This window comes from Tachyglossus aculeatus, chromosome 5 (genome assembly GCF_015852505.1).
Source record: "Tachyglossus aculeatus isolate mTacAcu1 chromosome 5, mTacAcu1.pri, whole genome shotgun sequence".
NCBI classification, from domain to species: domain Eukaryota; kingdom Metazoa; phylum Chordata; class Mammalia; order Monotremata; family Tachyglossidae; genus Tachyglossus; species Tachyglossus aculeatus.
The window spans coordinates 82,044,966-82,068,046 of record NC_052070.1 but is presented as its reverse complement, the minus strand read 5'-3'; the positions used below and the strand labels follow the sequence as shown (position 1 = coordinate 82,068,046).

Sequence of the window (23,081 nt, the reverse complement as noted above, 5' to 3'; positions counted from 1 at the left end):
GATTCATAATAATGATGATGGCATTTATTAAGCACTTACTATGTGCAAAGCACTGGTAATAATGATGGCATTTGTTAAGCACTTACTATGTGCAAAGCACTGTTCTAAGTGCTGGGGGGATACAAGGTGATCAGGTTGTCCCACGTGGGACTCACAGTCTTAATTCCCATTTTATAGATGAGGTAACTGAGGCTCAGAGAAGTTAAGTGATTTGCCCAAAGTCACACAGCAGACGTATAGAGAAGCAGCGTGGCTCAGTGGAAAGAGCCCGGGCTTTGGAGTCCGAGGTCGTGGGTTCAAATCCCGGCTCTGCCACTTGTCAGCCGTGTGACTTTGGGCAAGTCACTTCACTTCTCTGGGCCTCAGTTCCCTCATCTGGAAAATGGGGATTAAGACTGTGAGCCCCTGGGGGACAACCTGATCGCCTTGTAACCTCCCCAGCGCTTAGAACAGTGCTTTGCACATAGTAAGTGCTTAATAAATGCCATCATTATTATTATTATTGTGTGGTTTAAGATATCTAAATTGTAGTCTAGAATTAGACTTACAGAAGCAGCGTGGCTTAGTGGAAAAAGCACGGGTTTAGGAGTCAGAGGTCATGGGCTCTAATCCTGGCTCTGCCACTTGTCAGCCGTGTCACTTCTCTGTGCCTCAGTTACCTCATCTGTAAAATGGCGATTAAGACTGTGAGCCCCATGTGGGACAACCTGATAATAGTAAGTGTTTAACAAATGCAATTATTATTATTATTATTATTATTATTATTATTATATATAATATAATATAATATAATAATATATTATTATTATTATTATTATTAATCTGGGCTCTACCAGTTGCCTGCTGTGTGTGAACTTGGGTAAATCACTTAACTTCTCTGGGTCTCAGTTTCCTATCTGGAAGGTGGGGATTGAATTCCTGATCTCCCTCCCTGTTAGACGCTGGGCCCCATGTGGGACAGAGACCTTGTCCAATTTGGTTATATTTTATCTACCTCAGTGCTAGCACATAGTAAGCACTTAACAAATATCACAATTACCATTATAATTAACCTGAGCTAATAATAATAAAGATGGCATTTATTAAGCACTTACTATGTGCAAAGCACTGTTCTAAGCGCTAGGGAGGTTACAAGGTGATCAGCTTGTCCCACGGAGGGGACTCACAGTCTTAATCCCCATTTTACAGATGAATGGAACTGAGGCCCAGAGCAGGAATTAGAACACAGGTCCTTCTGATTCCCAGGCCCTTCTCTTTTTAGCTCCTTGAGGGCAGGAACCACTTATATATGTATATATGTGTGTACGTATTTATTACTCTATTTATTTATTTTACTTGTACATACTTATTCTACTTATTTTATTTTGTTAATATGTTTTGTTGTGGTCTCTGTCTCCCCCTTCTAGACTGTGAGCCCCCTCTTGGGTGGGGACCGTCTCTATATGTTGCCAACTTGGACTTCCCAAGCGCTTAGTCCAGTGCTCTGCACACAGTAAGCGCTCAATAAATACGATTGATAGATTGATTGATTGATATTCTCTGTGCCTCAGTTGCCTCATCTGTCAAATGGGGATGAAGACTGTGAGCCCCCCGTGGGACAGCCTGATCACCTTGTAACCTCCCCAGCGCTTAGAACGGTGCTCTGCACATAGTAAGTGCATAACAAACACCGAAATTATTATTATCACTATTATTAAATACGATTGGATGCAGCGCTCTGCGCCCAGTAAGCGCTCAATGGATACGATGGAATGAATGAATGATTGGATGAATGAATGAATGAATTTCCATCCCCCCCACCTTACCTCCTTCCCTTCTCCACAACACCTGTATATATGTATATGTTTGTACGTATTTATTACTCTATTTATTGATTTATTTTACTTGTACATATTTATTCTACTTATTTTATTTTGTTAATATGTTTTGTTTTGTTGTCTGTCTCCCACTTCTAGACTGTGAGCCTGCTGTTGGGTAGGGACTGTCTCTATATGTTGCCAACTTGGACTTCCCAAGCGCTTAGTCCAGTGCTCTGCACACAGTAAGTGCTCAATAAATACGATTGATTGATTGATTGATTGATCTACTCTATTTATTTGATTTTGTTAATATGTTTTATTTTGTTGCTGTCTCCCCCTTCTAGACTGTGAGCCCGCTGTTGGGTAGGGACTGTCTCTATCTGTTGCCAAGTTGGACTTCCCAAGCGCTTAGTCCAGTGCTCTGCACAAAGTAAGCGCTCAATAAATATGAATGAATGAATGAATGGATGGATAAATGAATGAATTTATGAATGAATTTCTATCCCCCCGCCTTACCTCCTTCCCTTCCCCACAACACCTGTATACATGCATATATGTTTGTACGTATTTATTACTCGATTGATTGATTTTACTTGTACCTATTTATTCTACTTATTTTATTTTGTTAATATGTAAGCACACAGTAAGCGCTCAATAAATAGGAATGAATGGATGGATGAATGAATGAATGGACGAATGAATGAATGGATGAATGGATGAATGAATGAATGGATGGGTGAATGGATGGATGAATGAATGGATGGATGGATGAATGAATGAAAGGATGGATGGATGGATGGTTGGATAATGAATGAATGGATGGATGGATGGATGGATGGATGATGAATGAATCATCATCATCATCAATCGTATTTATTGAGCGCTTACTATGTGCAGAGCACTGTACTAAGCGCTTGGGAAGTACAAATTAACAATATTTTGTTAATATGTAAGCACACAGTAAGCGCTCAATAAATAGGAATGAATGGATGGATGAATGAATGAATGGATGAATGAATGAATGGATGGATGGGTGGATGGATGGATGAATGAATGAATGGATGGGTGAATGTATGGATGAATGAATGGATGGATGAATGAATGAATGAATGGATGGATGGATGGATGGATGGATGGTTGGATAATGAATGAATGGATGGATGGATAATGAATGAATGAATGAATGGATGGATGGATGGATAATGAATGAATCATCATCATCATCATCAATCATATTTATTGAGCGCTTACTATGTGCAGAGCACTGTACTAAGCGCTTGGGAAGTACAAATTAACAATATTTTGTTAATATGTAAGCACACAGTAAGCGCTCAATAAATAGGAATGAATGGGTGGATGAATGAATGAATGGACGAATGAATGAATAATGGATGGATGGGTGGATGGATGGATGAATAGATGAATGAATGAATGGATGGATGGGTGAATGGATGGATGGATGGATGAATGAATGAATGGATGGATGAATGAATGGATGGATGGATGGATGGATGAATGGATGGATGAATGAATGAATTGATGGATGGATGGATGGTTGCATAATGAATGAATGGATGGATAATGAATGAATGAATGGGTGGTTGGATAATGAATGAATGGATGGATAATGAATGAATGGGTGGATGGATAATGAATGAATCATCATCATCATCATCAATCGTATTTATTGAGCGCTTTCTATGTGCAGAGCACTGTACTAAGCGCTTGGGAAGTACAAACTGGCAACATATAGAGACGGTCCCTACCCAACAGTGGGCTCACCGGATGGATGGATAATGAATGAATGAATGAACGAACGAACGAACGAATGAATGAATGAACGAGGCGTGCTCCTCCTCACCGTTACCTCACCAACGGCCGCGCTAGTCTCGCGAGAGCGAGCGCGCGTGTCCTCGCGAGAGCGAGCGCGCGTGTCCTCGCGAGAGCGAGCGCGCGTGTTCTCGCGAGAGCCGCGGCGGTGGCGGTGAGGGCCAAGATGGCGGCGGCGGCGACGACGGCCTCCTCAGGGGCGGGAGCTGCTGTGGCGGCCGAGGAAGGGGAGGCTCCGGCGACCCCGACCCCGAATCCGGCCCCGAATCCGGCCCCGGCCCCGGCCCCGTCCGGAGAGGGAGCCCCGGCCGCCCCTGCTGCGGACCCCAGCGCGGGGGAGGCGGGCAGCGGGTGAGACGCCCACCCACTCAGGCACTCCTTGCGATTTATTCGGCGCTTGGCAAGTTGGCCAGTCTTCATTCATTCATTCAATCGTATTTATTGAGCGCTGACTGTGTGCAGAGCGCTGTGCTAAGCGCTTGGGAAGTCCAAGTGGGCAACCTATAGAGACGGTCCCTACCCAACAGCATCATCAGTCGTATTTATTGAGCGCTTACTGTGTGCGGAGCACTGTACTGAGCGCTTGGGAGAGTCCAAATTCGCAACATCTAGAGACAGTCGTCATCCTCATCAATCGTATTGAGCGCTTACTATGTGCAGAGCACTGGACTAAGCGCTTGGGAAGTCCAAATTCGCAACATCTAGAGACAGTCGTCATCATCATCAATCGTATTGAGCGCTTACTATGTGCAGAGCACTGTACTAAGCGCTTGGGAAGTACACATTGGCAACATCTAGAGACAGTCATCATCATCAATCGTATTTATTGAGCGCTTACTATGTGCAGAGCACTGGACTAAGCGCTTGGGAAGTCCAAATTCGCAACATCTAGAGACAGTCGTCATCACCATCAATCGTATTTATTGAGCGCTTACTGTGTGCAGAGCACTGTACTAAGCACTTGGGAAGTCCAAATTCGCAACATCTAGAGACAGTCGTCATCATCACCATCAATCGTATTTATTGAGCGCTTACTGTGTGCAGAGCACTGTATTAAGCGCTTGGGAAGTACAAGTTGGCAACATCTAGAGACAGTCGTCATCCTCATCAATCGTATTTATTGAGCGCTTACTGTGTGCGGAGCACTGTACTAAGCGCTCGGGAAGTCCAAATTCGCAACATCTAGAGACAGTCATCATCATCACCATCAATCGTATTTATTGAGCGCTTACTGTGTGCAGAGCACTGTACTAAGCGCTTGGGAAGTCCAAATTCGCAACATCTAGAGGCAGTCGTCATCATCATCAATCGTATTGAGCGCTTACTGTGTGCAGAGCACTGTACTAAGCGCTTGGGAAGTCCAAATTTGCAACATCTAGAGACAGTCATCATCATCACCATCAATCGGATTTATTGAGCGCTTACTGTGTGCAGAGCACTGTACTAAGCGCTTGGGAAGTCCAAATTCGCAACATCTAGAGACAGTCGTCATCCTCATCAATCGTATTTATTGAGCGCTTACTGTGTGCGGAGCACTGGACTAAGCGCTTGGGAAGTCCAAATTCGCAACATCTAGAGACAGTCGTCATCCTCATAAATCGTATTTATTGAGCGCTTACTGTGTGCGGAGCACTGGACTAAGCGCTTGGGAAGTCCAAATTCGCAACATCTAGAGACAGTCGTCATCATCATCATCAATCGTATTTATTGAGCGCTTACTATGTGCAGAGCACTGTACTAAGCGCTTGGGAAGTCCAAATTCGCAACATCTAGAGACAGTCGTCATCCTCATCAATCGTATTTATTGAGCGCTTACTGTGTGCGGAGCACTGGACTAAGCGCTTGGGAAGTCCAAATTCGCAACATCTAGAGACAGTCGTCATCATCATCAATCATATTTATTGAGCGCTTACTGTGTGCGGAGCACTGTACTAAGCGCTCGGGAAGTCCAAATTCGCAACATCTAGAGACAGTCATCATCATCACCATCAATCATATTTATTGAGCGCTTACTGTGTGCAGAGCACTGGACTAAGCGCTTGGGAAGTCCAAATTCGCAACATCTAGAGACAGTCGTCATCATCATCATCAATCGTATTTATTGAGCGCTTACTATGTGCAGAGCACTGTACTAAGCGCTTGGGAAGTCCAAATTCGCAACATCTAGAGACAGTCGTCATCATCATCAATCGTATTGAGCGCTTACTATGTGCAGAGCACTGTACTAAGCGCTTGGGAAGTCCAAATTCGCAACATCTAGAGACAGTCGTCATCCTCATCAATCGTATTTATTGAGCGCTTACTGTGTGCGGAGCACTGTACTAAGCGCTTGGGAAGTACAAATTCGCAACATCTAGAGACAGTCATCATCATCACCATCAATCGTATTTATTGAGCGCTTACTGTGTGCAGAGCACTGTACTAAGCGCTTGGGAAGTCCAAATTCGCAACATCTAGAGACAGTCGTCATCATCACCATCAATCGTATTTATTGAGCGCTTACTGTGTGCAGAGCACTGTACTGAGCGCTTGGGAGAGTCCAAATTCGCAACATCTAGAGACAGTCGTCATCATCATCAATCGTATTGAGCGCTTACTATGTGCAGAGCACTGGACTAAGCGCTTGGGAAGTCCAAATTCGCAACATCTAGAGACAGTCGTCATCCTCATCAATCGTATTTATTGAGCGCTTACTGTGTGCGGAGCACTGTACTAAGCGCTTGGGAAGTCCAAATTCGCAACATCTAGAGACAGTCATCATCATCACCATCAATCGTATTTATTGAGCGCTTACTGTGTGCAGAGCACTGTACTAAGCGCTTGGGAAGTCCAAATTCGCAACATCTAGAGACAGTCGTCATCATCATCAATCGTATTTATTGAGCGCTTACTATGTGCAGAGCACTGTACTAAGCGCTTGGGAAGTCCAAATTCGCAACATCTAGAGACAGTCATCATCATCACCATCAATCGGATTTATTGAGCGCTTACTATGTGCGGAGCACTGGACTAAGCGCTCGGGAAGTCCAAATTCGCAACATCTAGAGACAGTCATCATCATCATCATCATCAATCGTATTTATTGAGCGCTTACTATGTGCAGAGCACTGGACTAAGCGCTCGGGAAGTCCAAATTCGCAACATCTAGAGACAGTCATCATCATCACCATCAATCGTATTTATTGAGCGCTTACTATGTGCGGAGCACTGTACTAAGCGCTTGGGAAGTCCAAATTCGCAACATCTAGAGACAGTCGTCATCATCATCAATCGTATTTATTGAGCGCTTACTGTGTGCGGAGCACTGTACTAAGCGCTCGGGAAGTCCAAATTCGCAACATCTAGAGACAGTCGTCATCATCATCAATTGTATTTATTGAGCGCTTACTGTGTGCAGAGCACTGTACTAAGCGCTTGGGAAGTACAAATTCGCAACATCTAGAGACAGTCATCATCATCACCATCAATCGTATTTATTGAGCGCTTACTGTGTGCAGAGCACTGTACTAAGCGCTTGGGAAGTCCAAATTCGCAACATCTAGAGACAGTCGTCATCATCACCATCAATCGTATTTATTGAGCGCTTACTGTGTGCAGAGCACTGGACTAAGCACTTGGGAAGTCCAAATTCGCAACATCTAGAGACAGTCATCATCATCACCATCAATCGTATTTATTGAGCGCTTACTGTGTGCAGAGCACTGTACTAAGCGCTTGGGAAGTCCAAATTCGCAACATCTAGAGACAGTCGTCATCATCATCAATCGTATTGAGCGCTTACTATGTGCAGAGCACTGGACTAAGCGCTTGGGAAGTCCAAATTCGCAACATCTAGAGACAGTCGTCATCATCATCAATCGTATTTATTGAGCGCTTACTGTGTGCGGAGCACTGTACTAAGCGCTTGGGAAGTCCAAATTCGCAACATCTAGAGACAGTCGTCATCCTCATCAATCGTATTTATTGAGCGCTTACTGTGTGCGGAGCACTGGACTAAGCGCTTGGGAAGTCCAAATTCGCAACATCTAGAGACAGTCGTCATCATCATCAATTGTATTTATTGAGCGCTTACTGTGTGCAGAGCACTGTACTAAGCGCTTGGGAAGTACAAATTCGCAACATCTAGAGACAGTCGTCATCATCATCAATCGTATTTATTGAGCGCTTACTGTGTACGGAGCACTGTACTAAGCGCTTGGGAAGTCCAAATTCGCAACATCTAGAGACAGTCGTCATCATCATCAATCGTATTGAGCGCTTACTATGTGCAGAGCACTGTACTAAGTGCTTGGGAAGTCCAAATTCGCAACATCTAGAGACAGTCATCACCATCATCAATCGTATTTATTGAGCGCTTACTATGTGCAGAGCACTGTACTAAGCGCTTGGGAGAGTCCAAATTCACAACATCTAGAGACAGTCATCATCATCATCAATCGTATTTATTGAGCGCTTACTATGTGCAGAGCACTGTACTAAGCGCTCGGGAAGTCCAAATTCGCAACATCTAGAGACAGTCGTCATCATCATCAATCGTATTTATTGAGCGCTTACTGTGTGCAGAGCACTGTACTAAGCGCTTGGGAAGTACAAATTGGCAACATCTAGAGACAGTCCCTACCCAACAGTGGGCTCACAGTCTAAAAGGGGGAGACAGAGACCAAACATACTAACAAAGTAAAATAAATAGAATAGCTATGTACAAATAAATTAAATAAATAAATAGAGTAAAAAAATATGTACAACTATGTATACATATATACAGGTGCTGTGGGGAAGGGAGGGAGGTAAGATGGGGGGATGGAGAGGGGGACGAGGGGGAGAGGAAGGAAGGGGCTCAGTCTGGCTCACAGTCTAAAAGGGGAGACAAAACCAAACATACTAACAAAATAAATAGAATAGATATGTACAAGTAAAATAAATAGAGTAGCAAATATGTACAGACATATATACATATATACAGGTGCTGTGGGGAAGGGAAGGAGGTAAGATGGGGGGATGGAGAGGGGGGCGAGGGGGAGAGGAAGGAAGGGGCTCAGTCTGGGAAGGCCTCCTGGAGGAGGGGAGCTCTCAGCAGGGCCTTGAAGGGAGGAAGAGAGCTAGCTTGGCGGATTCATTCATTCATTCAATCGTATTTATCGAGCGCTTACTGTGTGCAGAGCACTGGACTAAGCGCTTGGGAAGTCCAAGTTGGCAAATATAGAGACGGTCCCTACCCAACAGCTGGCTCACGGTCTAGAAGGGGGAGACAGACGACAAAACAAATTAACAAAATAAAATAAATAGAATAAATATGTACAAGTAAAATAAATGTTCATTCATTCAATCATATTTATCGAGCGCTTACTGTGTGCAGAGCACTGGACTAAGCGCTTGGAAAGTCCAAGTTGGCAACATATAGAGACGGTCCCTACCCAACAGCGGGCTCACAGTCTAGAAGGGGAAGACAGACAACAAAACATATTAACAAAATAAAATGAATAGAATAAATATGTACAAGTAAAATAACTTTTCAGTCATTCATTCATTCGTTCGTATTTATTGAGCCCTTACTGTGTGCAGAGCACTGTACCAAGCGCTTGGGAAGTACAAGTTGGCAACATATAGAGACGGTCCCTACCCAACAGCAGGCTCACGGTCTAGAAGGGGAAGACAGACAACAAAACATATTAACAAAATAAAATGAATAGAATAAATATGTACAAGTAAAATAAATATTCTTTCATTCATTCAATCGTATTTATCGAGCCCTTACTGTGTGCAGAGCACTGTACTAAGCGCTTGGGAAGTCCAAGTTGGCAACATATAGAGACGGTCCCTACCCAACAGCAGGCTCACGGTCTAGAAGGGGAAGACAGACAACAAAACATATTAACAAAATAAAATGAATAGAATAAATATGTACAAGTAAAATAAATATGCATTCATTCAATAGTATTTATCGAGCGCTTACTGTGTGCAGAGCACTGTACTAAGCGCTTGGGAAGTCCAAGTTGGCAACATATAGAGACGGTCCCTACCCAACAGCGGGCTCGCAGTCTAGAAGGGGAAGACAGACAACAAAACATATTAACAAAATAAATAGAATAAATATGTACAAGTAAAATAACTTTTCAGTCATTCATTCATTCGTTCGTATTTATTGAGCCCTTACTGTGTGCAGAGCACTGTACCAAGCGCTTGGGAAGTACAAGTTGGCAACATATGGAGACGGTCCCTACCCAACAGCAGGCTCACGGTCTAGAAGGGGAAGACAGACAACAAAACATATTAACAAAATAAAATGAATAGAATAAATATGTACAAGTAAAATAAATATTCTTTCATTCATTCAATCGTATTTATCGAGCCCTTACTGTGTGCAGAGCACTGTACTAAGCGCTTGGGAAGTCCAAGTTGGCAACATATAGAGACGGTCCCTACCCAACAGCAGGCTCACGGTCTAGAAGGGGAAGACAGACAACAAAACATATTAACAAAATAAAATGAATAGAATAAATATGTACAAGTAAAATAAATATGCATTCATTCAATAGTATTTATCGAGCGCTTACTGTGTGCAGAGCACTGTACTAAGCGCTTGGGAAGTCCAAGTTGGCAACATATAGAGACGGTCCCTACCCAACAGCGGGCTCGCAGTCTAGAAGGGGAAGACAGACAACAAAACATATTAACAAAATAAATAGAATAAATATGTACAAGTAAAATAACTTTTCAGTCATTCATTCATTCGTTCGTATTTATTGAGCCCTTACTGTGTGCAGAGCACTGTACCAAGCGCTTGGGAAGTACAAGTTGGCAACATATAGAGACGGTCCCTACCCAACAGCAGGCTCACGGTCTAGAAGGGGAAGACAGACAACAAAACATATTAACAAAATTAAATGAATAGAATAAATATGTACAAGTAAAATAAATATTCTTTCATTCATTCAATCGTATTTATCGAGCCCTTACTGTGTGCAGAGCACTGTACTAAGCGCTTGGGAAGTCCAAGTTGGCAACATGTAGAGACGGTCCCTACCCAACAGCGGGCTCGCGGTCTAGAAGGGGAAGACAGACAACAAAACATATTAACAAAATAAATAGAATAAATATGTACAAGTAAAATAAATGTTCATTCATTCATTCAGCCGTATTTATCGAGCGCTGGAGGGCTTTCCAGGCCAGGGGGATGACGTGGGCCGGGGGTCGATGGCGGGACAGGCGAGAACGAGGTACGGTGAGGAGATTAGTGGCGGAGGAGGAGAGAAGGGAGGTGAGGTAGGAGGGCGTGAGGTGATGGACAGCCTTGAAGCCCAGGGTGAGGAGTTTCTGCCTGATGCGCAGATTAATTGGTAGCCACTGGAGATTTTTGAGGAGGGGAGTAACGTGCCCAGAGCATTTCTGGACAAAGACAATCCAGGCAGCAGCTTGAAGTATAGGATAATTATAATGGCATTTATGAAGTGCTTTCTCTGTGGAAAGCACTGTTCTAAGCGCTGGGGGGATACAAGGGGATCAGGTGGACCTACGTGGGGCTCACAGTCTAAATCCCCATTTTACAGATGAAGGAGCTGAGGCACAGAGAATAATAATAATGGCGTTTACTAAGCGCTTACTCTGCAAAGCACTGTTCTGAGCGCTGCGGGGGATACAAGCTAATCAGGTTGGCCCACGGGGGGGGCTCACAGTCTTCATTCACGTTTTAATGATAATAATAACGATGGGATTTGTCGAGCACTTACTAAGTGCAAAGCACTGTTCTAAGCGCTGGGGGGATACAAGGTGATCAGGTTGTCCCACGGGGGACTCACAGTCTTCACCCCCGCTTTAATAATAACAATAACGATGGTACTTGTTAAGCGCTTACTATGTGCAAAGCACTGTCCTAAGCACGGGGGGGCACAGTCATATTTATTGAGCGCTTACTGTTTGCAGAGCACTGTACTAAGCGCTTGGGGAGTGCAAGTTGTCAACATATAGAGACGGTCCCTACCCAACTGCGGGCTCACAGTCTCGAAGGGGGTGACAGACAACAAAACAAAACATATTAACAAAATAAAATAAATAGAATAGTAAATATGTACAAATAAAATAGAGTAATAAATCTGTACAAACATATATACAGGTGCTGTGGAGAGGGGAAGGAGGTAGGGCAGGGGGATGGGGAGGGGGAGAGGGTTGTCAGGTGATCAGGTTGTCCCACATGGGGCTCACAATCTTCATCCCCATTTTACCGATGAGGTCACTGAGGCCCAGAGAAGTTAAGTGACTTGCCCGAAGTCTCACAGCCAACTTGTACTTCCCAAGCGCTTAGTACAGTGCTCTGCACACAGTAAGCACTCAGTAAATACGAATTGAATGAATGAATGAAGTGGCGGAGCCAGGATCAGAACCCATGACCTCTGGCTCTCAAGCCCAGGTTCTTTCCACTGAGCCACGCACTGTTAGTAATAATAATGATGATGATGGCATTTGTTAAGCGCTTACTATGTAGGGACCGTCTCTATATGTTACCGACTTGTTAATGATGTGCATAGAGCTGTAATTCTATTCTGACAGTTTTGACCCCTGTCTCCATGTTTTGTTTCGTTGGCCGTCTTCCCCTTCTAGACTGGGAGCCCACTGTTGGGTAGGGACCGTCTCTATATGTTGCCAACTTGTACTTCCCAAGCGCTTAGTACAGTGCTGTGCACACAGTAAGCGCTCAATAAATACGACTGAATGAATGAATGAAGTGGTGGAGCCAGGATTAGAACCCGCATCCTCTGACTCCCAAGCCCAGGCTCTTTCCACTGAGCCACGCTCCATTAGTAATAATAATGATGATGATGATGATGGCATTTGTTAAGCGCTTACTATGTAGGGACCGTCTCTGTATGTTACCGACTTATTAATGACGTGCATAGAGCTGTAATTCTATTTGTTCTGACGGTTTTGACCCCTGTCTCCATGTTTGGTTTTGTTGGCCGTCTCCACCTTCAAGACAGTGAGCCCGTTGGTTAGGGACTGTCTCTATCTTTTGCTGACTTATAATAATAATAATAATAATAGCATTCGTTAAGCGCTTGCTATGTGCCGAGCGCCGTTCTAAGCGCCGGGCGAGATACAAGGTGATCAGGTTGTCCCACGTGGGGCTCCCATTCTTAATCCCCATTTTACAGAGGAGGGAACTGAGGCCCAGAGAACTGAAGTGGTTTGCCCAAAGTCACACAGCCGGTCAGTGGCGGAGGCGGGATTAGAACCCACAGCCTCTGACTCCCAAGCCCAGGCTCTTTCCACCGAGCCACGCTCCATTAGTAATAGTAATAATGATGATGGCATCTGTTAAGCGCCTACTATGTAGGGACCGCCTCTATATGTTGCCAACTTGTTAATGACATGCGTATAGCTGTAATTCTACTTTTTCTGACGGTTTTGACCCCTGTCTCCATGTTTTGTTTTGTTGGCCATCTCCCCCTTCTAGACTGTGAGCCCGTTGTGGGGTAGGGACACTGTCTGTCTTTGCTGATTTCTGAATGATGTGCATATAGCTGTGGCTCTGGAAAGAGCCTGGGCTTGAGAGTCAGAGGTCGTGGGTTCGAATCCCGGCTCCGCCACTTGTCAGCTGGGTGACTTCGGGCAAGCCACTTCACTTCTCTGGGCCTCAGTTCCCTCACCTCTAAAACGGGGATGAAGACTGTGAGCCCCACGTGGGACAACCTGATCACCTTGTAACCCCCCCAGCGCTTAGAACAGTGCTTTGCACATAGTAAGGGCTTAATAAATGCCATTATTATTATTATTTATTCTGACGGTTCTGACACCTGTTTACATGTTTTGTTGTCCATCTCCCCCTTCTAGACTGTGAGCCCGTTGTTGGGTAGGGACCGTCTCTATATGTTGCCGACTAATAATAATAATAATGGCATTTGTTAAGTGCTTGCTATGTGCCGAGCGCTGTTCTAAGCACTGGGGGTGATACAAGGTGATCAGGTTGTCCCACGTGGGGCTCACAGTGTTAATCCCCATTTTACAGATGGGGAGGCCCAGAGAAGTCAAGTGACTTGCCCAAAGTCACACAGTGGCGGAGGTGGGATTAGAACCCACGACCTCTGACTCCCAAGCCTGGGCTCTTTCCACTACACCATGCTGTAATACGTCCCAAGCGATTAGTCCAGTGCTCTGCACACAGTAAGCTCTCAATAAATACGATTGAATGAATGAGCTTGTACTTCCCAAGCACTTAATCCAGTGCTCTGCACGCAGTAAACGCTCAATAAAGACAAGGGAATGAATGAATGTGCCAAGCACTGTTCTAAGCACCAGGGAGGATACAAGGTGATCAGGTGTCCCATGTGGGGCTCCCAGTCTTCATCCCCATTTTACAGATGAGGGAACTGAGGCCCAGAGAAGTGAAGTGACTTGCCCGAAGTCACACAGCTGACAAGTGGTGGTGCTGGGATTAGAACCCTGAACTCCTTATCTTCCCTCCCAAACCCTGCCCTCTCCCTGACTTTCCCATCACTGTAGACGACACTACCATCCTTCCTATCTCACAAGCCCACAACCTTGGTGTCATCCTCGACTCCGCTCTCTCGTTCACCCCTCACATCCAATCCATCACCAAAACCTGCCGGTCTCACCTCCGCAACATTGCCAGGATCCGCCCTTTCCTCTCCATCCAAACCGCTACCCTGCTGGTTCAATCTCTCATCCTATCCTGACTGGATTACTGCATCAGCCTCCTCTCTGATCTCCCATCCTCCTGTCTCTCCCCACTTCAGTCTATACTTCACGCCGCTGCCCGGATCATCTTTGTGGAGAAACACTCTGGGCATGTTACTCCCCTCCTCATAAATCTCCAGTGGCTACCCGTCAACCTACGCATCAGGCAAAAACTCCTCACCCTGGGCTTCAAGGCTGTCCATCCCCTCGCCCCCTCCTACCTCTCCTCCCTTCTTTCCTTCTCCAGCCCAGCCCGCACCCTCCGCTCCTCTGCCGCTAACCTCCTCACCGGGCCTCGTTCTCGCCTGTCCCGCCGTCAACCCCTGGCCTGGAATGCCCTCCCTCTGCACATCCGCCAAGCTAGCTCTCTCTTCCTCCCTTCAAAGCCCTACTGAGAGTTCACCTCCTCCAGCGGGCCTTCCCAGACTGAGCCCCCTCCTTCCTCTCCCCCGCCTCATCCCCCCACCCTACCTCCTTCCCCTCCCCACAGCACCTGTATATATATTTGTACAGATTTATTACTCTATTTTACTTGTACATATTTACTATTCTATTTATTTTGTCAATGATGTGCATCTAGCTTTATTTTCTATTTATTCTGATGACTTGACACCTGACCACATGTTTTGTTTTGTTGTCTGTCTCCCCCTTCTAGACCGTGAGCCTGCTGCTGGGTAGGGACCGTCTCTATATGTTGCCAACTTGTACTTCCCAAGTGCTTAGTACAGTGCTCTGCACACAGTAAGTGCTCAATAAATACGATTGAATGAATGAATGAACCCATGACCTCTGACTCCCAAGCCCAGGCTCTTTCCACTGAGCCACGCTGCTTCTCTGCAGGCGATGCTCTTTAAGTGCTTACTATGTGCCAAGCACTGGTCTAAGTGATGCGGTAGATACAAGGTGATCAGCTTGCCCCATGTGGAGCTCCCAGTCTTCATCCCTATTTTGCAGATGAAGTCACTGAGGCACAGAGAAGTGACTTGCCCAAGGTCACACAGCAGACTATTATTATTATATTTATGGTACTTGTTAAGGGCTTACTAAGTGCCAAGCACTGTTCTAAGCACTGGGGTAGATACAGGGACATCAGGTTGCCCTATGTGGGGCTACCAATCTTCATCCATATTTTGCAGATGAGGTCACTGAGGCACAGAGAAGTGACTTGCCCAAGGTCACCCAGCAGACTATTATTTTTATGGTACTTGTTAAGCACTTACTATGTGCCAAGCACTGTTCTAGGCACTGGGGTAGATACAGGGTCATCAGGTTGCCCTATGTGGGGCTCCCAGTTTCATCCCTATTTTGCAGATGAGGTAACTAAAGCACAGAGAAGTGACTTGCCCCAGGTCACACAGCAGACTATTATTATTATTATTATGGCATTTGTTAAGCACTTACTATGTGCCAAGCACTGGTCCAAGTGCTGGGGGAGATACAGGGTAATCAGGTTACCCCACTTGGGGCTCACTTTCTTCATCCCCGTTTTATAGATGAGGTAACTAAGGCACAGAGAAGTGAAGTGACTTGCCCAATGTCACACAGCAGACGTTATTATGGTATTAGTTAAGTGCTTAGTTTGTGCCAAGCACTCATGTAGACTTTTAGACTGTGAGCCCACTGTTGGGTAGGGACTGTCTCTATATGTTGTCAATTTGTACTTCCCAAGCGCTTAGTACAGTGCTCTGCACATAGTAAGCGCTCAATAAATATGATTGATGATGTAAGAGCTGGGGCAGATATAAGGTAATCAGGTTGCCCTACATGGGGCAGGTACAAGGTAATCAGGTGGTATAAGGTAATTAGCCGTACGTGGGGCTCACAGTCTTCATTCCTGTTTTACAGATGAGGTAACTGAGGCACAGAGAACTGAGGTGACTTGCCCAAGGTCACACAGCAGGCTATTATTATGGTATTTGTTAAGTACTTACTATGTGCCAAGCACTGGTCTAAGCACTGAGGTAGATACAAGGTAATCAGGTTGCCCCACGTGGGGCTCACAGTCATCATCCCACTTTGCAGGTGAGGTAACTGAGGCACAGAGAAGTGACTTGGCCAAGGTCACACAGCTGACAATTGTTATTATGATGGTATTTGTTAAGCGTTACTATGTGCCAAGCACTGGGGGAGATACAAGGGTAATCAGGTTGCCCTAAATGGGGCTCATAGTCTTCATTCCTGTTTTCCAGAAGAGGTAACTGAGGCACAGAGAAGTGAAATGACTTGCCCAAGGTCACTCAGCAGACTATTATTATGGTGTTTGTTAAGCGCTTACTATGTGCCAAGCCCTGGTCTAAGTGATGGGATAGATACAAAATAATCAGGTTGCCCCAGTTGGGGCTCAAAGTCTTCATCCCCGTTTTTCAGACGATGTAACTGAGACACAGAGAAGTGAAGTGACTTGCCCAAGGTCACCCAGCAGACTATTATTATTATTATTATGGTATTTGTAAAGCACTTACTATGAGCCAAGCACTGTTCTGAGCGCTGGGGTAGGTACAAGGTAATCAGGTTGCCCCGCGTGGGGCTCACACTTTTCATCCCTGTTTTGCAGATGAGGTAAGTGAGGCACAGAAAAGTGAAGTCACTTGCCTGAGGTCACGCAGCAGACAAGTGGAGGACCTGGGATTAGAACCCGCGTCCTCTGACTCCCGAGCCTGTGCTCTTGTCACTGGGCCAGGCTGCCCACATCTCTCCCCCGGCGGTTCCCCTCACCCTCCACACCCGAGAACACCAAGCCCCACTCCTCGTGGCCGTTTTTCATCACCCCACTATAGGACTGTTTTATGGTATTTTTTTAAGTGCTTACCGTGTGTCAGGCAGTGTACTAAGCACAGCGGTGAGTACAAACAAATCGGGTTGGACCTAGTCCCTGTCCCACATGGAGCTCACAGTCTTAATCCCCATTTTACAGATGAGGTAACTGAGACACAGAAAAGTGAAGTTACGTACCCAAGGCCCTTCTTACTTCCAGACCCTTGCTCTAGTCACTAGGCCATGCTGTTTCTCCAGGTTACAACAGAAAGAAAGAAGTAGGATCGCAGGACTCCCCTTCTGCACCCCGGTTGAGAGTTATTATCTTCCGTTACACCCAAATCCTCTGCACGCAGTGGGGGCTTGAATGAATACTATTGGTTCATTCATTCATTCATTCAATCAATCGTATTTATTGAGCGCTTACTCTGTGCAGAGCACTGTACTAAACGCTTGGGAAGTACAAGTTGGCAACATATAGAGACGGTCCCTACCCAACAGTGGGCTCACAGTCTAGAAGTGGGAGAATATTGGTTGATACTGAAATAACACTCTGTCCTCGAAGAAGTGACTTATATGCCAGTTTGATCCTTGCAGAGATGCTGCCCTGGTTGACGCAACTGCTGGATTGGAAACCGAATCCTCTAATGGGAAAGAAGCGCTGGTGGGTATATTTTATTTTTGGATTCTTCATAAGCGAAACGGTAGCGTGAGTGTGGTTTTAGTTAACTGGCTCAGTGGTGTGTTTTCACTGACCTCTTTATGGATTTAGGAAGGTGCTGGGGACAGTTCAGAAGTGATGGACACCCAGGCTGGCTCTGTGGATGAAGAGAATGGCCGGCAACTGGGAGAAGTGGAGCTACAGTGTGGGATATGTACAAAATGGTTCACGGCAGACACCTTTGGCATCGACACCACGTGCGTATTTTTTTCAACTCCCATAAAAGCCGTCTTTCCGTTGATCCAATTGCAACTTTTAAAAAAAAATCAGTACAGCAATTGCGAAGCAGCACTATCTGTATAACAATAATAATTGTGTTTGTTAGGCACTTACTGTGTGCCAGGCACTGTGCCAAGCGCTCACGGGGGTGGATACACAAGCAAATCAAGTGGGACACAGTCCATGTCCCACATGTGGTGCACAGTCTCAATCCCCATTTTACAGATGAGGTAAATGAGGCACAGAGAAGTGAGGTGACTTGCCCAAAGTTACACAGCAGATCCGTGGCAGAGCTGGGATTAGAACCCAGGTCTTTTTGACTCCCAAGCCTGTGCTTCTGTGCTTCTCATGTAAGCAGAGAAGCGGAAGATGGCAGCGTGAATGAGTGTAAGGTGCATCTAGGACTCTCAATGCCAAGATCTCTGCCCAGCTCCCCTGCCCAAAGTGCCGAAGTGCTGGTCCCAATGGCGCTGTCAAGTTATCGTAGCTCCTGCCGAGACTCCCTTCTCTCTCCCCTCCCAAAGGCCTCTATCAAGGCCTTTAACTTGAGCCTTGAGTTAAGGATCATTGAGTTTCAAAGGCATTTTGTAAATCTGATGAATACGTGAAGGAGCTAATATGTGACCGGCTTTGTGGGAGAAGAATCACCTTGATGGTTTTCACACCTAGAGGTAGCACATGGACAAGTAAGCAAGTAAAATAATCTCTCCTGTTTGGCTGCTTCACAGATCCTGCTTACCTTTCATGACCAACTACAGTTTTCACTGCAACATATGCCATCATAGTGGGAACACCTATTTCCTCAGAAAACAAGCAAGTAAGAATCAATCCTAGAGAATTCGGGGAATGGGAAATCCCTCTCCCAGAGGATTAATGCTGGGTAGACCAGGAGACCATTGCCCTTTAGGTAACTCTTAAGTTTGGGGTTAGATCTGCCTACCTTCTCCACCTTTCCATGAATCCCCCCAATGCTCATGAGACCAGCTGTTTATAATAATAATAATTGTGGTATTTGTTAAGTGCTTACTAATTGCCAGGCACCATACCAAGCGATACAAGTAAATCCGATTGGACATGGGTTGTGAGCCCATGTGAGGCTCACAGTCTAAGTTTCCATTTTAGAGATGAGGTAACCGAGGTGCAGAGGAAGTGAAGTGACTTGCCTAAGGTCACGCAGTAGACAAGTGGTGGAGTTGGGATTCGAATCCAGGTCCTTCCAACTCCCAGGCCCATACTCTCCACTAGGCTCTGCTGGTTCAGCTGATGATGATGATGGTATTCATTAAGCGCTTACTATGTGCAAAGCACTGTTCTAAGTGCCGACTGAATGCGTGCATACTGTTTGGTGTGTCAGGCACTGAAACTCCTTCCTTTAAGGATCTGTGTTGGGAGTAGCCACCTGAGAATAGGGAAAGGTATGTGATTGTAACTTAAATTCTTTTTATTATTTTTCTCTTGAAGATTTGAAGGAAATGTGCCTTAGTGCCCTGGCCAACCTAACATGGCAGTCCCGGACACAGGATGAGCATCCCAAAACCATGTTCTCCAAAGACAAGGTAAAACTGCAATTACCAAGTAGTTCTCGACCCATTTTCAGAAACTATAACAAGAACTTTGTAAAGCTGATGGAATATGGTTTTCTCCAACTTCTGAACTGAAATAACTATATTGTCCTTGCTTGTCTATTCTCATTAGAATTAGTGTGTTCTGCTCACTCTTCTTTGGTTTAACTCCCTTTCTTTGTGCTCATTTTACTACAGTGCATTATGTACTTAAACTCATTGCCCATTCAGGCTTCTCCAGCCCAGTTATATGCTGGAGTTTCCAAAACAGTTTTTTAAGTTTGCATTTCAAAAGACTCTTTGTTCACAGCTTTAATTAACACTAAAATTGAAATGAGTTCCACATTTTCTTTACCTAATAGAAACATACGGAGTTCTGTTATTGGCACACCAAATCCTGTTAGTTTTTCCTTTGCGGCATCTCCAGATTCCACTCCTTCCTCTCCATTCGTACTGCCACCACAAGCGCTTAGTACAGTGCTGTGCACACAGTAACGCTCAATAAATACGATTGAATGAATGAGTGGTCTAAGCATTTGTCGTATCCCAACTCAACCACTGCATCAGACTTCTCTGCCTCCAGCCTCTCCCTTCTTCAGTCAGTACTTTGCAGCCCAAATCATTTTCCTAAAACATTGTTTTTCACACGACTCCCCACTCCTTAAAAACCTCCAACGGTTGTCTATTCCTCTTGACATCAAGCAGAAACTCATGACCTTTTACTTTAAGACAATCAGCTCTCTCCCCCTACCTACCCATTACACCCGAGCTTTGCACGTTTTGTTCATCTCAAACCAACCTACTCCCTGGGTGTCATTTGCATCTCACCATTTGTCCTCTTGCTCATGCTCTCCCTTCTGTTGTGTGGAACTCCCTTCCCCTTCACATCTGGCAGATCACTGCTTTCCCCCATCTTCAAGATCCTTCTGAAATCATATTGTCTCCAGGATGTCTTCCCTAATTTATCTTCCCACTCTTTTTCCTCCTCTTCTACCACTTGTGAGTTATCTACTTGTCTACTTGTATTACTTTGTTTTCTTGTCTGTCTCCCCCGTTCTAGACTGTGAGCCCGTTGTGGGGTAAGGATTGTCTCAATTTGTTGCCAAATTGTACTTTCCAAGCACTAAGTACAGTGCTCTGTACACAGTGAGTGCTTAATAAATATGATTGAATAAATGAAAATAAATTGGGTGCTCATTTTCCATGTGTAGGTAGCACTTTTATGCATATCCTTATACTCTTGATTTTTCCCCTAGCTCATTTTTAGTGTCTGTCTCCCCTGATAGATTGCAAGCCCTCTGGGGCAGAGATCATTTATTATCTATTATCTATTGTACTCTTCCAGACATTTAGTACAGTGCCCTGCACAGAGTGCTCCATTACGATTGATTGATTGAGTAATCAAGCAGAAATTTTCTTGCAACTGGAAGATTGATGAACTTTGAGTCATGTCTTTGGAAGGAGCTCTGAAAATCGTTTTTTGTTTTTTTTTCTTAAACAAGGATATTATACCTTTTATTGATAAGTATTGGGAGTGCATGACAACCAGACAAAGACCTGGGAAAATGACTTGGCCAAATAACATTGTTAAAACAATGGTAAGTATGTTTCCACAATTTTAATTTAGATATTTGAAAATTCTAATTCATTCAGTCAGGCCTTGCTTTTCTTGTTAATTAGGCAATAAGAAAGTGAAGACAGACTGATTTGTGTGAATCCCAGCAATTTTCAGATGTGATTTCTTCCATTGTGAAGTGTTTAGCTTATTGTGTTTCAGGGTGGGGGTTTTCTGGCTGTTTTAGAAACATCCCTTGCAGTTGTCAGATTTCATGGGAAATTCCTCTCCCTCTGTGTATGCCCCTTATATCCAGACCCATTCAGGCACATACCCTGCCTGCACTAGAATCAGCGTGGCTCAGTGGAAAGAGCCCGGGCTTTGGAGTCAGTGGTCATGGGTTCAAATCCCGGCTCCGCCAATTGTCAGCTGTGTGACTTTGGGCAAGACACTTCTCTTCTCTGTGCCTCAGTTCCCTCATCTGTAAAATGGGGATTAAGACTGTGAGCCCCACATAGGACAACCTGATTACCTTGTAACCTCCCCAGTGCTTAGAACAGTGCTTTGCACATAGTAAGGGCTTAATAAATGCCATCATTATTATTACTACCCTTCACAAAGTAGTGGTCTGTAATGCTTTTGTCACTGCTGCTTCTTTCTGGGCTCCCTGGTGTTCCCACTGTCAATCCCTAGGACCTACCTTATTGTGACCATGCCTTGTTTTCGTCCTTTAAAACACTTGGATGAAAACCTCTAGTTTAGTGTTGAAAAATTGCTTTACCCCATGGAAATTTTACAGGAATTGATGAAATTATTGCTCTCTAATGTTTTGTCAGGGGGCGGGGGGAGGTGCCTTGCCTCTTAAATGATTTTGTAGTCTCCCATTGAGAACAGCAGACAGGACTTAATCCCTCACTAAGATTTCAGGACCAAGAAGGTGGAAAAAGCACTGGTCTGGGAGTTAGGCGACTTTTTTCTAAATGGTATTGATTAAGCACTTACTCTATGCCGGGTGCTGTTCTAAACCCTGGGGTAGATATAAGGTAAATCAGGTTGCTTGGGAATATAATCCCAGCTCTGCCACCTACTCGTTGGGTGACTTTGGGCAAATCACTCCACCTCTTTGTGCCTCAGTTTCCTCATCTGTAAAATGTGGACTAAATACCTATTATCCAGACTGAGGGCCCCATGCGGACAGGGAATGTCCAATCTAATTATCTTAAACATACCCCAGAGCTTGGCACCTAGGAAATGCTTAACAAATGCTCCAATTAACAACAGCTTGGGTGAAAGAGTTAGTCATCTTGGTTTGTGCAGCCCCACTCACATTCTCCCTTCCCTTCCAGTTGTGTTGGTGAGGGGCATGGTGTGCCACTAGCTGCTAGTAGACAGGGATGTGCCCCTCAGAAAGTGCATGCACGAATTCTCAGGCGTAGCTTAAGTCACTGCAGGATCGGGCTGATGCCCGACTGGAGTATCACAGACCAGAAGCCGCTACCATGTTGGCACCCCTGTTTGCCAACTGTTTTCAGGACTTCTGCTGGGCCCACTATGCCCACCCCCACACACATTCCTGAACCTCTGCTGGCACAGCCCCTGCAGTCACTCCCCTACTCCCAGCTCCAACCCATTCACGCTATCCCGAGGTTTGGGCCGCCCTTTGGCAGAGACCTCATATATATTGAGACCAAGGATAGGCAGATTATGGCCTGGGGGCCCTATCTGGCTCACAGAACTCATAATCCACCCTGTAGGTCATCTGAAAAGTGGGGCCTTGGCATAAATGATAATTATGGTATTAGGCACTTATTGGGTGTAGATATAAGTGTAGCAGATCGGACACAATCCCTGTCCTACGTGGGGCTCACAGTCTAGGTGGGAGATCAGATATTGAATCCCCATTTTTATCATCATCATCATCAATCGTATGTATTGAGCGCTTACTGTGTGCA

At 45.1% G+C, this 23,081-nt stretch overlaps 1 protein-coding gene across 2 annotated transcripts in view; it reads left to right on the top strand.

Annotated features, from left to right (window-relative positions):
* Window positions 1-3,831: 3,831 nt before the first annotated feature.
* ASH2L (ASH2 like, histone lysine methyltransferase complex subunit) overlaps window positions 3,832-23,081 on the top strand; it is a 29,992-nt gene continuing 10,742 nt past the window's right edge. Inside the window, exons 1-6 of one of the 2 annotated variants that reach the window (XM_038746528.1) lie at window positions 3,832-3,980; window positions 17,670-17,736; window positions 17,845-17,990; window positions 18,741-18,829; window positions 19,474-19,568; window positions 21,077-21,172. In XM_038746528.1, coding sequence (XP_038602456.1) covers window positions 17,872-17,990; window positions 18,741-18,829; window positions 19,474-19,568; window positions 21,077-21,172 — 399 coding nt within the window. In that variant the 5' untranslated portion in view covers window positions 3,832-3,980; window positions 17,670-17,736; window positions 17,845-17,871. The remainder of the gene's footprint in view (window positions 3,981-17,669; window positions 17,737-17,844; window positions 17,991-18,740; window positions 18,830-19,473; window positions 19,569-21,076; window positions 21,173-23,081) is intronic. The other variant, XM_038746529.1, reaches the window with a different exon arrangement.